The sequence below is a fragment of the Malus domestica genome, chromosome 08, assembly GCF_042453785.1.
Source record: "Malus domestica chromosome 08, GDT2T_hap1".
In the NCBI taxonomy this organism is placed as follows: Eukaryota; Viridiplantae; Streptophyta; class Magnoliopsida; order Rosales; family Rosaceae; genus Malus; species Malus domestica.
In genome coordinates, this window is record NC_091668.1 from 9,514,074 (window position 1) to 9,529,338 (window position 15,265).

The 15,265-nt window shown below is 42.2% G+C and overlaps 3 protein-coding genes across 3 annotated transcripts; 2 read left to right on the top strand and 1 right to left on the bottom strand.

Moving 5' to 3' along the window:
• The first annotated feature begins 3,956 nt into the window (after positions 1 to 3,956).
• Positions 3,957 to 5,121, top strand: LOC103441158 (uncharacterized). The gene has a single exon (XM_008379859.4). It carries the CDS (start codon positions 4,177 to 4,179, stop codon positions 4,921 to 4,923), a length of 747 nt encoding a protein of 248 aa, XP_008378081.1. The 5' UTR covers positions 3,957 to 4,176; the 3' UTR covers positions 4,924 to 5,121.
• A 1,220-nt stretch (positions 5,122 to 6,341) lies between these two features.
• On the top strand, positions 6,342 to 8,836 carry LOC103441159 (ultraviolet-B receptor UVR8-like). Its single transcript, XM_070826246.1, has 4 exons — positions 6,342 to 6,802; positions 7,241 to 7,287; positions 7,384 to 7,488; positions 7,582 to 8,836. The coding sequence occupies exons 1-4, from the start codon at positions 6,529 to 6,531 to the stop codon at positions 8,566 to 8,568; spliced, it is 1,413 nt and encodes a 470-aa protein (XP_070682347.1). The 5' UTR covers positions 6,342 to 6,528; the 3' UTR covers positions 8,569 to 8,836.
• A 1,120-nt stretch (positions 8,837 to 9,956) lies between these two features.
• Positions 9,957 to 14,530, bottom strand: LOC103441160 (protein unc-13 homolog). Its single transcript, XM_008379862.4, has 5 exons — positions 13,892 to 14,530; positions 12,653 to 13,519; positions 11,805 to 12,260; positions 11,428 to 11,617; positions 9,957 to 11,338 (listed from the first exon to the last, which is right to left on the bottom strand). The coding sequence occupies exons 1-5, from the start codon at positions 14,498 to 14,500 to the stop codon at positions 10,404 to 10,406; spliced, it is 3,057 nt and encodes a 1,018-aa protein (XP_008378084.2). The 5' UTR covers positions 14,501 to 14,530; the 3' UTR covers positions 9,957 to 10,403.
• Between the last annotated feature and the right edge of the window lie 735 nt (positions 14,531 to 15,265).

Genomic DNA, 15,265 nt, shown 5'->3' on the forward strand with positions numbered 1-15,265 from the left:
CTCATCGACGACCCTGTTGTTAGCGCACCACAAAGCGTCGCCAGATATCAGCATCGAACAAAGCGTCGCCAGAGATCGAGGCCTGATAATGATGGCAGCGAACGGAGTGAGGAAGACATGAGTGAATCAGGAGGAGAGATCAAGGTCTGATGGTGATGGTGATGGTGGCGGTGAGAGAGGAAATGAGATTCAAGGAGGAGAGATCGAGGGAGGAGAGGGGAGAGTTAAGGGAATTGAGTCTGAGAATGAAATAGAGTCTTGGAAGTCCCGGACAAGAATAAGAGAGAGAGAGAGAGAGAGAGAGAGAGAGGGTGAAATCAACGGTAGGAAACCAACGTAGGAAATCAACGGTCCGGGCGGGGGGCCTGTTTATTCCTATTTCCTTACCCGCCCCACCCTGTTATTTACCTGTACCCGCCCGCCCCGCCCCGTTTTGCATTTATAATTTTTGGATCCGCCCCGAACCTTGATTACTCGCCCCGACCCGCGGTTCCTATACCCATTTGCCCACCCCATAACCGATAAACTCACAACAAAGTAGAAGTGAATATTACGTCAGTTGGCAAAGTCAGCGTCTCCAATTTTTTCTAACTGAGTTGAACCTTCGGTTCCATAGGTAGATTTAGAATTCCGCTTTGTCAAAAAGAAAAATAATGATTGTCATAATTAAAGCAGTAGTCTGAATGATTAAGAACATTTACTTATGGAAACCTATATTCTTGTGTTAGTTTTCCTCTTTCCTGAATACCGCTTGTATCAAACAAAGGGGTTTTATGGGAGGGAAAAATTGGATTATTGTTAACTTTAACGATAAAGTATGGTACCCTTGCCCTTTTCTTTCCTCAAACAAAAAGAAGACTGTTGTAATTACTTTGATCACATAACTCTTTTGAATGGTGAAATTGATTCCAACCATTCAGAAGTTCATGCTGAATTCTTCACAGGCAACTGGGTGTTTAGAGATGAAACTTGGATGTACAAAGAACTACTCAAATTAGGACACCATTTAGACGATATTTTTACTTAGAGCATGATTCGAATGCGGGTGCAAAACATACATTGTTCTAACCAACCCGTTTCATCATGTTCGCTACTAGCAAATGATGTTAACAATATTAACCAAGTCTGAAGAGTTTATTGTTCATAATTTAGACAAAAATATTGGCATAAACATATTATAATATGATTGAATTAGATATATCATGTTGGCATGCTATGTCGATAGGGATCCCGGTTGCTGAAGTGCCCAAAATGGCGGTAACATCAAGAATGGTGGGGATGGGACCAAGAGGAAGAACCATGGTGTTGGTGGCCGAGCACCAGAAGCACAAGGCGGCTAGGAGAAGCTCCTTGTTGGGAACGACATCCATTGACGAGAGGAGGATGGCGTCGTAGAGGCCGATGGCCTTCCATTGCTCGCCGAATAGCCTTTCCATTAGAACAACCCAGGCTGCCCAGGTTGTGGTCGTTGAGGGCCAGGAACCTTGAGGTTTCGCCGCATCCCATCTCGACCATTCGAACCCTTGGAGCAAGGGTGTTAGGCAGTGCTCCTGGAGAAGGCCAGTAATGGTTGACGGAACTGCCGCCTTGAAAAGAGGGCCCAAGATTTGGTGGGGAGTGCTCATGTCATTTTCAAACCGTATGGTTTTGATCGAGCTCCGATCAAGAATTTTCTGATGCTGTTCACATTCCCTGGAAAGCTTAGAGATGAAGGATGCCATTGTAGGAAGGAAGCACGGCGTAAGAAGTTTTCTGGGTTGGGGGATTTGAAGACGAAGACCTGGGAAAGAGAAATGTGCTGGAGAATAAGGGCGAGAAATTTCGGAGTGATTTTGGAAGCGTAAAGTATGAATGAGGGATTTCCGTATTTATAGGATTTTGGCAGGAATAGCAATCGTTTGAAATTCAAAACAAAGGGCAAAATCGACCAAAGGAATCGCTGATCATGATGAGCGTTTGGGAAATGCGGTTGAGAAGACCGAAGGTCTCAGGTTTTGGGGGTGCACGATTGCGTGTGACGGCGAAATTAATGGCGGAAGACGTTTCGACGCCTGCACAATGACAAGTGACTCACGGATTGAGGTAGTGGCTCGCAGATTGAGGTAGTGGTTAAGTTCAGCCATAAGGTCATGATGGCAGGACGGTTCAGGCAGCCGCACGCCCTAGACGTCATTATTGGGGTTCGACCGTGTTGGATGACGCCACGTGGCGAGTTTGGTTAGCAGGATCAAGATCGTGCAATCATGTTCAATAAACACGCCTTGGAACTCGGGTACTAGGGTTCTGAGTGGTAGATTCGCTTCTTCAAGGCCGAAACTCGGCCGAAGAATTCAGGCCGATGACCTCAGAAGCGAGGGGGCAATGTTTGGGCCCAAAATAATAGCTTGGGCCGAAGGTAGGATCATCCTCGGCCCGGGAGGCCGTGCGGCGAGAGGGCCATGGATCGTTCAACTCGTGGGCTTCCAAGCCTAGGTCGGATAGATCATAACGCAAGTCGAGTCCTAGTACAATGAGGAGTCTCGGTGGGATCAGTAACCCAGAAAGCGACTCCGGCTCAGTTAAGGACTAGGTTCACAATCCTAGTGAAGATAGGACTGGTCGATGTGGTGTTGATCCGGAGAGGAAGACCTAGTCCGAGTAGGATTTTAACTCGGATTCAAGATACAGCGCTATAAATAGGGGAAGCTGTGCGTCAGAGAAAGCCCCCTGCAAATCAATACAAAATTGCCCTGCGCAAATTCTCACAACTTGTGATTTTTCTTTTTTCCTTTTTCGCTGACACATCTTCCGTTGGCATCAACAGCACTGTGGAAGCAACCGATGATATCTTAAGTCGGCATAGATAACTCTGTCACCGTAGAATCAGTCGGTCTCGCAGTATCTTCTGTTGGCATCAACAGCACTGCAGCAAGAACGATTGATTACCTATCCAAGTCTCGGTCGAGAAGGATTTCTGAATCCTTGTTGGTCGAGGTCATCTCATCAGCCTTCTCGGCGAAGTGAGGTGTCATAAGTGATTACATTCGGCACGTCGAAAGCCGAATTTGATATTGAACTTCGTAAAAATAGTAACCTTGTCTTCAGGTTCGAGAGCCCAAGAGGCCGAGACGTGTTCCTTTCTCGGCCGCAATCGCAAGATGCAGAGGTCAGCCGCGCACCCAACGCAACATCAACAAATTTACTCCTCGGCCAGACTCGGCCGACGAGTTGGCACGCCCCGCAATCACCGAAGGACGTAGTTAGCTTATAGATTACTCGGCCTGCGCGCCACGTAGGCTTTGTAGTTTCTAGGGTCAACAATCACATAACTCTTTTGAATGGTGAAATTGATTCCAACCATTCAGAAGTTCATGCTGAATTCTTCACAGGCAACTGGGTGTTTAGAGACGAAACTTGGATGTACAAAGAACTACTCAAATTAGGACACCATTTAGACGATATTTTTACTTGGAGCATGATTTGAATGCGGGTGCAAAACATACATTGTTCTAACCAACCCGTTTCATCACGTTCGCTACTAGCAAATGATGTTAACAATATTAACCAAGTCTGAAGAGTTTATTGTTCATAATTTAGACAAAAATATTGGCATAAACATATTATAATATGATTGAATTAGATATATCATGTTGGCATGCTATGAAACGGTATCAAAATAGACAGTAATCATCGGTAACAATTATTTAGAGTTTTTTTTTTTTTTTTTTTTTGTCTTTTTAATCAACATGAGAAGATATTCGAACTTAAAATTTCTTCCAACATAGAAAAGTGGAATAATGATCCAAACCAAAAGTAACGTTGGTCACAATTTAGAGTTTAGACCTCTAACTATTTTGGTGCTAGGCTTTGGAGAATAATTCTCCAGGATATTATCCAATTTGCAAATGCAGAAAAGAAATGGTTTGCCAAACATTTGTACCACGGCACTTGCCCTATAACGTGGCTTGAGAGTCTACCCCCTCACAATCCAATTCTCCAAAAAGGCTTTGTAGTTCTCCAAAAAACTTGACCAAACTTCCCGACCCTCCCGCTATCCCTCACGTACTCTTCCATCTCACACAAAGAATCCCATCCACGTATAAATCCCACCATTCCCACATAACAAACAGTTCTTCGCCATTTGCCACATTTTGTTCTCAACAAGCCACGACCTTAACGGCTGCCATAACTGCCCTAATGGACTCCGTCGCCTCCACCTCCTCCCCACCAAACCACCACCCCCGACGCCCGCGAACCCGGTTCAAACCCACGCAACCCTTCGCCGACCGCATTCTTCGAGCCCTCCACCACCAACTCCGCCTCCTCCACCGCCGAGACTCCAACTTCTTCGTGTTAGGCGCCACGGGGAACGTCTACACCGTCTCCTTATCCGCCACCCCTTCATGCACGTGCCCGGACCGTACAACCCCATGCAAGCACATTTTCTTCGTGTTCATCCGAGCGTTGGGCCTTCCCCTCGATGACGCATGTCTGAGGAGGAGGACGCTGCGGCCGTGCCAGGTCAACCGCCTCTTAGGGCTGCCTACGCTGCCGGAAGCACTGGCGGCTTTCAGCCTTCGAGAGAGGTTTCACCAGTTGTTTTTTCAGGGCTCCTCGTCGTCGTCAGCAACAAAGCCACGACATCAGGTGGAAATTGAAGAGGGAAGTAGCTGCCCGGTTTGTTTGGAGGAGATGGCGGGAAAGCAAGAGAAGGTGGTGGCTTGCGGGACGTGTAGAAACCCTATACACGAAGAGTGTTTGATGACGTGGAAGAGGAGCAGCGGGGGGAGGTCGGCTAGTTGCGTGATTTGTAGGGCAAGGTGGAAGGATATTAATAGGATTATGAAACAAGATAAGTACTTGAATTTGGCTGCTTATTATGCTACTAATCATGATCAAGATGACATTGGTAATGCTAGTGAGGGTCTATCGGGTGATGGTTGACCCAAATAATCTCTGTGTAATTTCATGTAAATTAAGTTAAATTATTACAAGAACAGGTTACAAGGGATGCTTCATAATTGTAAATAGATTGATGGATAATCTAGGAAAAGGAAATTACAAATTGCTTAGTGTGGCAACTTGAAAATTATCAAAAATTTCAAGGAGATAGACCAATGGTTTATTATTTAATTACTGGAATTGAAATTGTCCTCAATTTGCATATTATTACCTGTATAGCATCATAAGCGTTAAAATAGAACAATGATTTGATGCTGAAAGAAAAGCAGGAGCTTCTATTTAATTCAACCAGAGTCTAATCACAACTAGACACGTGTCTAAAAAAAATAAATGAACTAGAACCAATATCACCCCATATGTTCAATCACTACTCAAATTTTAATTGAATTTCAGCCTGAACTCCTTCTTTCAGCAACCAATCATTATTTGAAAAATATGTATGTGCCACCAAATATATTTCATTGTGTATATATACGCATCACGTCTTATAGATACAATACAAGGAGACGTATAAAAGATTGCATGACATATTCTCTCATTTTATTAGGAATGAATGGACATTTCTTAGATTATTCTCTAAGCAAGAGATCAACTGTACGGCTGTCGTAGGTTAAGTCAAATTCCAATGATCAATTATTTTGACAATTAGAAATCCAATTGATTGGATAAGCTTCTTAATGCAACGTGTACGTACTTAAAACTTCTTGCGTCTGACAAATCCAATTCCAAATTACCATCTGCCAATGACAACTTCACACTACAATCGACAGATAGATTAGCATTATCCAAAGTTGATTCAAGTCACTTTCAACAAGACCCAAGATCTATTATTTTGCTTCACATGTATGATGATTTTTAATTGTGGCCCTCTCTAATACTACATGGAAAAATCTGGTGTTTTCCTCATCTTCTTAATCCCTTAATCAAATTAATTAATGACAATAACAAAATAGAAATGCAAGCAATGGATTATCTTGATGTTTAGCGTTTTTCTTTTCAACCAACTATGCTTCGAATTCAAAATTTTTCATTTTCTTAAGAATAGATTAATCTAGAATATCATTTATACGAAAAAAACAAAAAAGAAAATATTTTACAAGTTTTCTTTATAGAAGGATCCTAAGGATCCCGTGTATCGTGCATCGTGCGGTTAGAAATTATTTCAAAATTTAAAATTAAATATAAATAGTATCTAACGAAAACTGACCGCACGATATACAGTGAACGGTCACGATCACGGAATCCCTAAAATCCCCAGAAAAAGGATTCGATTTCCTACTTTATATACATCTAACATTCAAATTGAATAAATTAAAAAATAATCGATACAAGTAAATAAACATGAGTGCGTAATGAGCGTATGAAAATTAATATTAACTATCACAACATAAGTACTACATGTTTCTAATATATTTTTCTACAAAACTTTTCATTATATATCTGGTGTAGCTCTCATTGGCAATTTGTCATTACATCTGACAAGCAGGGTCATTGCACAAAGAAATTCCAGCTAAAGAGAAAGACCTCTGCATTTCTGATCGGCATTTTGTCAAGCGCCTCCTTTTCTGGGTCGCTCCACCTCCAAAAATGGAAGAGGAACATGTCACTCCTCCGAACGGCGACAACTTGTCTCAAAAGGTGGTGGCGGTGGCCGCCGGCGAAGCACACACTCTGGCTCTCACCGGCGATGGGTTTGTGTATTCGTGGGGAAGAGGCATGTTTGGGCGGCTTGGGACCGGTTCGGAGTCCGACGAGCTTGCCCCGGTTCGAATCAAGTTCAATGATCCTCGCAGTGAAGAAGGAGCGAGGCTCAAATTTGTGGGAGTTGCCGCCGGTGCTTACCACAGTCTTGCTCTTGCTGGTCAGTTTATGATTGCTGTGTGTTTGTTTTGTCTGGTTATAACTTATTTCTGATAATTAAAGTTCACATATTTCCGCAGACGTGTGTTAGGCCAGTTGACTACACCAAAGTTGGAATCCTGCGCTTCTTATATATTAGAGTAGTTTAAAATATCGTCTAATGAAAAGTTTATAACTTTCCTCCATTTTGCATACATAGAAGGCAACTTTGAAGTTTTTACTGGGATTAATGGCATTGGAATTTAAAATGTTACAGTGTGGTTGTAGTATGTGTGTGATGGGATTTTGTTGCTTGACAAACTATATATGATAATATTATAGATAAACTAACTATACAGGTAGGTGTTTAGTCAATCAGTTCGATATCAGGACCAAGAATATGAAATAATCGAAGTGGACATGAAACTCCTCTGTTCTAACTTTACTTTCGTGGTGGCAGAAGATGGATCGGTTTGGTGCTGGGGTCACAACAAATGTATCCTTCATTAGAGTTACCAAGTAATTCAGTGCAATGAAAAGATTTACTTGTGGAAATTGCCATTGTGTTCTTTCATTTATGTTGTTTAAATCCTTGACTGTTGAACGGATGGCCAACTCGGTGTAACTGGAGAAAATTCTTTGGTGCCCATCTTGCTGGAGCAGTTTCTTGAGGTGGCCTCTGCAACGGAGAGTGACGTGCCACTAAAGGTATGGAAGGAGTTATATTATCATTGCAGTAAGTGAGTGATTAATATAAGACCCTTGTGTAATTTTTCTAGTTACCGTTTTTGTCTACATCAGGTTTGTTCTGTTAAAGCTGGAGGGATGATGTCCCTAGCAATTGATAGCATTGGTGTCCTCTGGGTGTGGGGAAATTTCCCACACGAAAGCAGCAGCAATGAAGGTGGGTTCTCGCTGATTAGTAGTTGCACCCCAACTCCTGTTTGGGATTTCTATGGCCATGTTGTTGTGAGGGTGGCATGTGGAAATGAGCATGTTGTGGCCCTGGTTTCTGCCGGAGAAACATATAAAGGTGAAGATCTTGTTTGCTTCTCTTGGGGCGGTAACGGCCATGGCCAGTTAGGCCTGGGGGATAAAGAGAGCAGGAATCGTCCTCAAATAGTAGAACTATTTGATCACGACTCCCCCTTCGCAGTTTATGAGGTAGTATGTGGTGCTTTTCACACAGCTTTGCTTACCCACAGAAAAAGCCCAAATGACACATTGGAAAGCATGTGTTGGACGTTTGGCCTTGGAGAAAATGGGCAGCTCGGGCATGGAACCACCGAAAGTGGATTGTCTCCTGAACCTGTGAAAGAACTGCCACAGAATGTATATCTGGTGTCTGTTGACTGTGGCTTATTTCACACCAGCGTTGTTTCATCTGCTGGAGATGTGTGGTCGTGGGGAATGGAGAAGGGTCTTGGCCTATGCCGAGATGCTACTTTTAGCGAGACTGATTCAGGGGATGCCATCTCTCCCCTACAGATTAACGGATTGAATGGAACAAAATTTCAGGATCCAATCCAAGTTGTCTGTGGGGCTGCCCATACTGTTCTTGTTGCAAATGATGGATTTAAGCTGTGGTCTTGGGGGAGAGGAAGGAGTGGGGTTCTTGGAAATGGTAAGACGATTGACTGTTATTCTCCTGCTGAGGTCTTGTGGCCTCTGCTTACAGCGGATTTCAAGCAAGAAGAATTAAACACTGACGATAAGCGAAAACCTATTGCCGATGGAGGTAACAGAGGGGAAAGAAATTTGACAGGAGACGCCGAAGCAGAGATGTAAGAAATGATAAAAGGAATGTCTCGGTTCTTCTCCGGTAAATCGAGGTGTGTGATTGTGAATGGTGAATACAAAGGCAATGTGCCTATGTTTGAATCTGCAATACAAATCTCAGTGCAGTTTGTACAGAAACTTTGGAAGTTGGTTTTTCCAAGTTGTTTGCTTGCTATATAGATGTAAAGTGAGTGTTTGATTCTTTAGAATTAAAGAGATAATGTGTGATTGAGGAAATGATTTGTAATGTTTGAATAAAGAGCTTGGGGATCATGTATTTGTCTGCTCCGTCACTCTACTAAATTGTAATTGACATATTTTGTGATTGAACAATTCTAATTATGATTTTTATAGGATAAAATAATTTCTTTTTACGACGATATGTCTACACTATTGCGGTGAAAAAATAAATTGAACACGGACTTGTCATTTTCTAGTTTCGAACCTAAAGTATCATACTTAGAGAACTGCAGATAACATTTGACCGTTACCGTCACTTAGTACTATGATCTATTGGTATTCCTCTTTACTTGTAAGCGAGAAGTCTTATGTTCAATTGTTGCCAAAGGCAAATTTGAATCACGTTATTATGACTAGCCCATTACGAGGCTTAGCCTACTCCTCCACTAGCTAGTGTAAATAATGTCGTTTGTTCATGTTAAATTATCATCAGTTTATGTACTATGTACGAGAAATAGGAATATAGGAAGTAGTACTGTTTGCATGATCCATCATTACGAGGTTTAGCCTACTCCCTAGACTATTACTTTGTGTTTAAAAGGTTTTCAGTTTTTAGATTGCTGGGGTGTACCATTGCAAGCATGGTAGGAAAGGTGCTGGAGTTTTTTTTAATTTTTTTTTCTCTTTTGCAGTAAAAGTCGCTTAACTGGCCGGAGCGGCCTCTGCTAAATGTGTCTCAGACAAGCCTCTTGTTGAATAAACTCCAAGAGCTTTACATGGCTAAGCTCCACCCTGACGTTGTCGAGGCAGACTTAACCACCGCAAGCCCTCACTTCTGCACGGTTAGCGCTTGCTACAAATCTCGGCCGTGCCACCTTGGAGGAGTAAAGAAATTGTGTTTTCCCGGCAGCTCTGGGATATAGACATCAACACGTTAAACTGCTGCATTAGGTGTTGGATAGTTTCTCGCAGAAATTCCCCGAAATGGGCGTCCTTGTAAATTAGCGTTATAATGTTCGAGTAGAAGTTCGGATTACAGAATGAGTTATCTTAGGATAGTGATTTTCACTCTCGTCCTCTGTTTTTGTCTTTGATTTATTTCATACAAAAGAAAAGGAAAAAGCCGGAAGAGTGCAGAGTGCGAAAATCACTTCCCTCTGCACATCGCATCCGGCTGAAAAGGAAACAATTGCTTTAGCGAATTAGGGATCCATAAATTGCAATCAACAGCCTCACTTATATCACATTCTGATCAATTATACGATCAGCAAAACCATGTTATTCTCTATACCAACAAAAAAACCAACAAATGGCTGACAAAATATAACATCGAACATTTCGAGAGTAAGAAAAAATGCTGTGCAGTAGAACATTTAAAAGAATAAGAATAACACCAATAGGATTATATAAGCCTCTAAACGAAGAAAATGAATGAAAAGACAGAATAATCGACCTCCAGAAGTTTGCGTCCTTCTAAACTCGTCTTCGTGTCTTGGCAAACTGCTGGATTTATACCACTCATCTCAAGAATTTACTATACAAAACCACTGCCACTCCTTAGGGCAAATGCGACATCTCAGCACGGTCTGAGAACGTTCAGCAAGACAATGCCCGCCAAAAGTCCACCCCACGGTTATCTTTCCATGTAGCATCCTCGCGTTAACTTACAGTTTCTTGGGCAGATTATAAGTCTTCTTAAGAAACTTGGTAGCAGCTTCATCATTTCTGTAGCACAACACCCGGAGGAGCGTGTTTGGTTCAGTTGGGTTCCACTGCCCGGAAGTTGGGGGCAACGGGAGTCTGGACCTGGCGGACGAGCCATATGACTCCAAGGTCACACGTCTAAACCGTTCAACAAGACTCTCAGTATCGGTTTTGAAAAGAGGAAGCACACCTCTCACTGTTGTTGAAAACTTGTCTATTAATTCAGAAGGCAAGCCATCCCCATTGGCCCAGAATAGATCTTTGAGGGCTTTGAAATCATCCTCTATTATTTGGGAATCCTGCCGAGAGAATGCACGAGAGGGGCCTCCAGCAAGCAAAACCAGTAAGAATCCATCAAATGACGCTCTCATTATGTCAGTAATAATCCGCGTTCGAACTCTTTCGTGCACAGTGTTAGATATGATGAGTAAATTCTTCTCCAGCTCATCAAGAAAAGCGTCTATCCTACCAGAGGATGGTTCCCCAACGTACAAACCATCCCACAGAACATGACTTAAGTCATGGAAGATCATTTTATAAGCCACTGCCTCACAAAGCTGTTGGATTGCTTCCACACAAGCTGCAGGTGTGAGTTCAAACTTTTTCCCCAGTCCATTCGAGAAGTCTTCTTCATTAGCAGATTTTGAATTTCTGAGATGAGTAATAATCCGTTTCTCCAAAACCTCCAACTCACTCCGGATTCTTTGCAGTGTGTTTATACAAACACACATCTGTGGTATCCCAAAGGAGTTATCCCCATTGAGTGTTGCAACCTGAGAGTTCCTCTTCTGAGGAACTGGTGATTTTTCCTTCTTTTTGCCAAATCCTTGGAACTTTGATCCAATGTTACATCTGGTCAATGCTGGAATAGTGGGAACAAACGTATTGCGAGATCCTGCACAACAAAAATGAACAATATTGGCTACCACAAAAAGAACACACCTTAGTCCACATACACATAACTTGAGTTACAAAATTATTTACCACATCCAGATTTTGCCTTGGTTACGTAGTATTGAAGACATCTATCAAGGCCGGTCATCAAGTCCGGAAGCAATGCAGGATGCATTGGTATTGGCAGCTGAAAGAATGCTTCCAGAGTTTCATCAAAGATTCGCAAAACTTCAACAGCAGATGGAGCATATCCGTCTTCGTTTACTTGTGGGTTCCATACCTGAAACAGTGCAATGTAAATGGTTATCTTTTGGAAAGATTCACCAAAGTCGCAAGTAATGAGTAAAAGTAACGAATGAAAAAAGCCTAACATTAAAAGAAAATGCAAAGGAGTGTTCCATATATAAGGCTGAAAAACACTATCAACATTTGATTCAGACTAACAGATGAATATAGTTAGTGCACACCTCTTGTTCTAGATTCCTATCAATCCATTCTTTCAGTCTATCCACTCTTGTCTTAATCCACACTTTCACCAGATTTGCAATTGCAGTTTCAGCCTCGTAAGGAGGCATCTCACGAATTATTGCCTTGCCACCGTCATCACTATCTACGGAATCTAAAACTGCTATCAGCACAAGATCTTTCTCCAGCTTATCTGCAGCTATCAAAACTTGTACAGCATCTGGTGTCAACTCTACTATACCCGATATGAATTGTTTAATCTCATTCGCATAGCATGCATGAAGGGTTGCCACAGCTACCCCGGCCGCAAAAGGATGCCATCTCTTCAGTATTGGACTGAACACCTCTTTCTCCTTAACTGCCAGCTCACCAACGTCCTTTGCAAGGATGGCCAGAACAGGAAGGGGTTTAGGCTGGTGTCTTGATGCTCTCCTGCTTGAGTCCGCCTTTTCCATTCTCTGCATAATAAGTAAACAAAAAAAATTCAGGTCAGGTAGAGCAATATACGGACATCAATTATCATGTATATTTTTTAATTATTGTTTTTGTTCTTTTTAGGCCTTTCACAATAACAGTATACTGTTATGTCGTATGCATGATATGCCTTAAGCACGTAATGCAGACTCTGTATAATTAGGCTTTTATTTTGGGGTACATTGACAAAGCATACAACATCATGCAAGTTGTTGGATAAGAAATCCCGCTCTAGTATTCATGCTGCATAGATGTTACTGGCTTCACACAACATCAAATGATCCCCTAAAACCAAAATGGATATGAAATTCGTTGTATTTTCCCTCTTACTTAAGGAAGGAAAGGGAGGAGCCAATGGCAGATATTGAGGACTTGCCTGAGCAAAAGCAGTGCGTAATGATGATCTGATATAAGTGTCTATCCTGCTACGAGCAACATCAACTTCATTTTTTCTCCTCCTGCGGTACTCATTCGATATATCTTCAACTAAAATCTTAGCTGCTACTACACCCAGAGAAACAATTGCCTGCATGGTGTCAATGTTACTGTTATCAAAAGTGTCATGATACGCAAGGAGTCTCTTCTCTGCCCAACCCAATATTGAAGTCAATGTCGAACTCAAGATCTTGCAGAACTCGGAATCCTTTGTTGCCTTTGCATCTTTAGCAACTTCAGCTAGCTGACTATCAGCAGCGTACAATAGGTCCAATTCTACTTGACCAGTTGCAACAAAACGGTGAAATAAAACCCAAGTAAAGCAAAGGTTATGGAGCATCTGATTCATTCCAAGGATTGACCAGGTCTTCTTAATATGCTCCATTAGCTCGTCAACTTCCTCTATTATAGATGTTTCGTCGTGAAGATCAAAGCAGGCTTCTAGAAGCCTCTCATAAAGCCGGAGATTCAATGGTAACCCATCTGCCCAATGTGATGTATCATAGAGACCATCGGATGACCTGGACGCAAGAGCAGTAACAGCATTACGAAGAACCTGCAAAGTCTCATTATTTCTACCGGTTTCAAAGGGCCTGTCCAATGCCCCGTTAATAATTTGGCGCAACCTCTGTGCAGCATTATTCGACTTGTCTAGTGGCACATGGGGATGCAAGAGGAGACCGGCCTCAAGAATTTTGAGGGTTCTTTTTTGCCATGCATCGTATTCTTGTTGGTCAGTGAAATCAGAGGACTTGAGCTGCTGTAGCAGTTCCAGTGGGACCACCACTGACTCAATTCGCCTTCCAACCTGCAATGAGTACATCAAACAAAACACTTGATTAATTACAACTCCAATGCAAACGACCCTTAAACAAGAGCTCGAAAATACCGACTATAAACCAAGCATTCGGTGCAGCATACTAGCTAGAAACGAAGATTTTGATTCATTTAGCACTGTAAATTTCATAGGATCAAACTACATTTAGCAAAGAAACCATTTTTGCAATCCAAAATTGACCAAACCACTCTCAAATTTGAGCTATAAACAATCTCATCAGAATTATCAAAAAACAAACACTACCAACTAAAAATAAATCAATACAAAATTAAACCCTTCAAAGTCAGATTAACAAAAACCACAAATGAGAAACAAACAAAAAGGTACAGAAATTGAGCTGACCTGTGAAGCAGAAATCCTAAGCAGAGCTCTCCGGACTCTGGAGTCAGTAGCCTCAGAAATCCCCATTTGGATCCTCATCAGCTCACCCACCGTCATAGCCCTTTTGGGCTTCCCGGGACCCGACCCGGCCCCGGCCCCGGACCCGGCCGACCCAGGACTCTTCTTGGAGCCGGAGCCCGGTGATTTGAGACCCAAAGCCTTCTTCATCTTGCTGGCAGCAGTGGAAGTGAGCGATCTCTGCAGCGCGGGCGAGCCGTTGGGAGAATTGGCGTGCTGGATTGGCGAGTCAGCGGCGGAGGGTGTGAAAGTCAAGGCCTTTCCAGTAGATGTGCGGCAGGCGGCGACGAAGATCTCGTAGGCGGTGAGTCGGAGGTCCGAGTCGCTAAGTTGGGCCGAGAGCTGGCCGAGAGGAGATGGGAGATCGGTGCCCATTGTGGCAATGGGTTTGTCGGGTATGGTGAGTGGTATGGCGGTAGTTGTGGTGGCGGCAGTGGTCCCCCTCTTAGATTGGCCCAGTGAAGAGAGGTCTCTGAAGAGGTGAGCCATTGAAGAAGATACAGAGGAAGGAAGAGAGAGATGAAGTCCAAGTATTGGACTGTAGTTGTACATTATACTCCCCTCTCTCCCACAAACATACACACCAACGGTGTCCCATTTTTTTTTTTTTTTTTTTTTTTTTTGGTTAATTGAAAATTAATATATTGTTTTATATATTTATGATTTTTTTTATCAAATATATTTATGGTGACTATTTACACCGTCCTCTTTACTTTTCACACACTTTTTTTTAATTTTAACCCATCGAATCGAATGAATCAAACAAAATCAAAGAACTTAAATTAATAGGATGTCGAAAATAAAAATAGTTGTGTTGTAGGCATAATTTACTAAACAATTATGGGGGCCAGAGAGAGAGGGAAGGTGAGGCAATAGTAGACAGAAAGAGAGATGTGTAATTGCGGGTGTGTTCTATTCCATCATATTGTGCCTTTATTTATAGTAGTAGGATATGTAAAAACCTTTCCCTAATAGGTAATCTACTCTTAATAGGAATATAAGATACATTCCTATATCTATTAGGATTTACACAATCACATTCTTATTCCAATAGGACTGCAGCACTCCCCTTTGAGTGTGTAATACTCAAGTAAATGGCGCATCAGGTCTTCAGTGATGAAGCAAGTATAGTTGATGAAGTCGTCAGCACAATGAGCAAATGCAAGTCTCAAATCAACGGAAGAATGCATAAAAAATAAAACTCACAAAACCTCGGTATGGTAAAACCCAAGGCAGGGAAAAAACCCATAGTCTAAGGAGAAACCTGAGAAGTTGAATTAAGTCAAAACTATACATCTTTTGGACTCAAGTAGAATA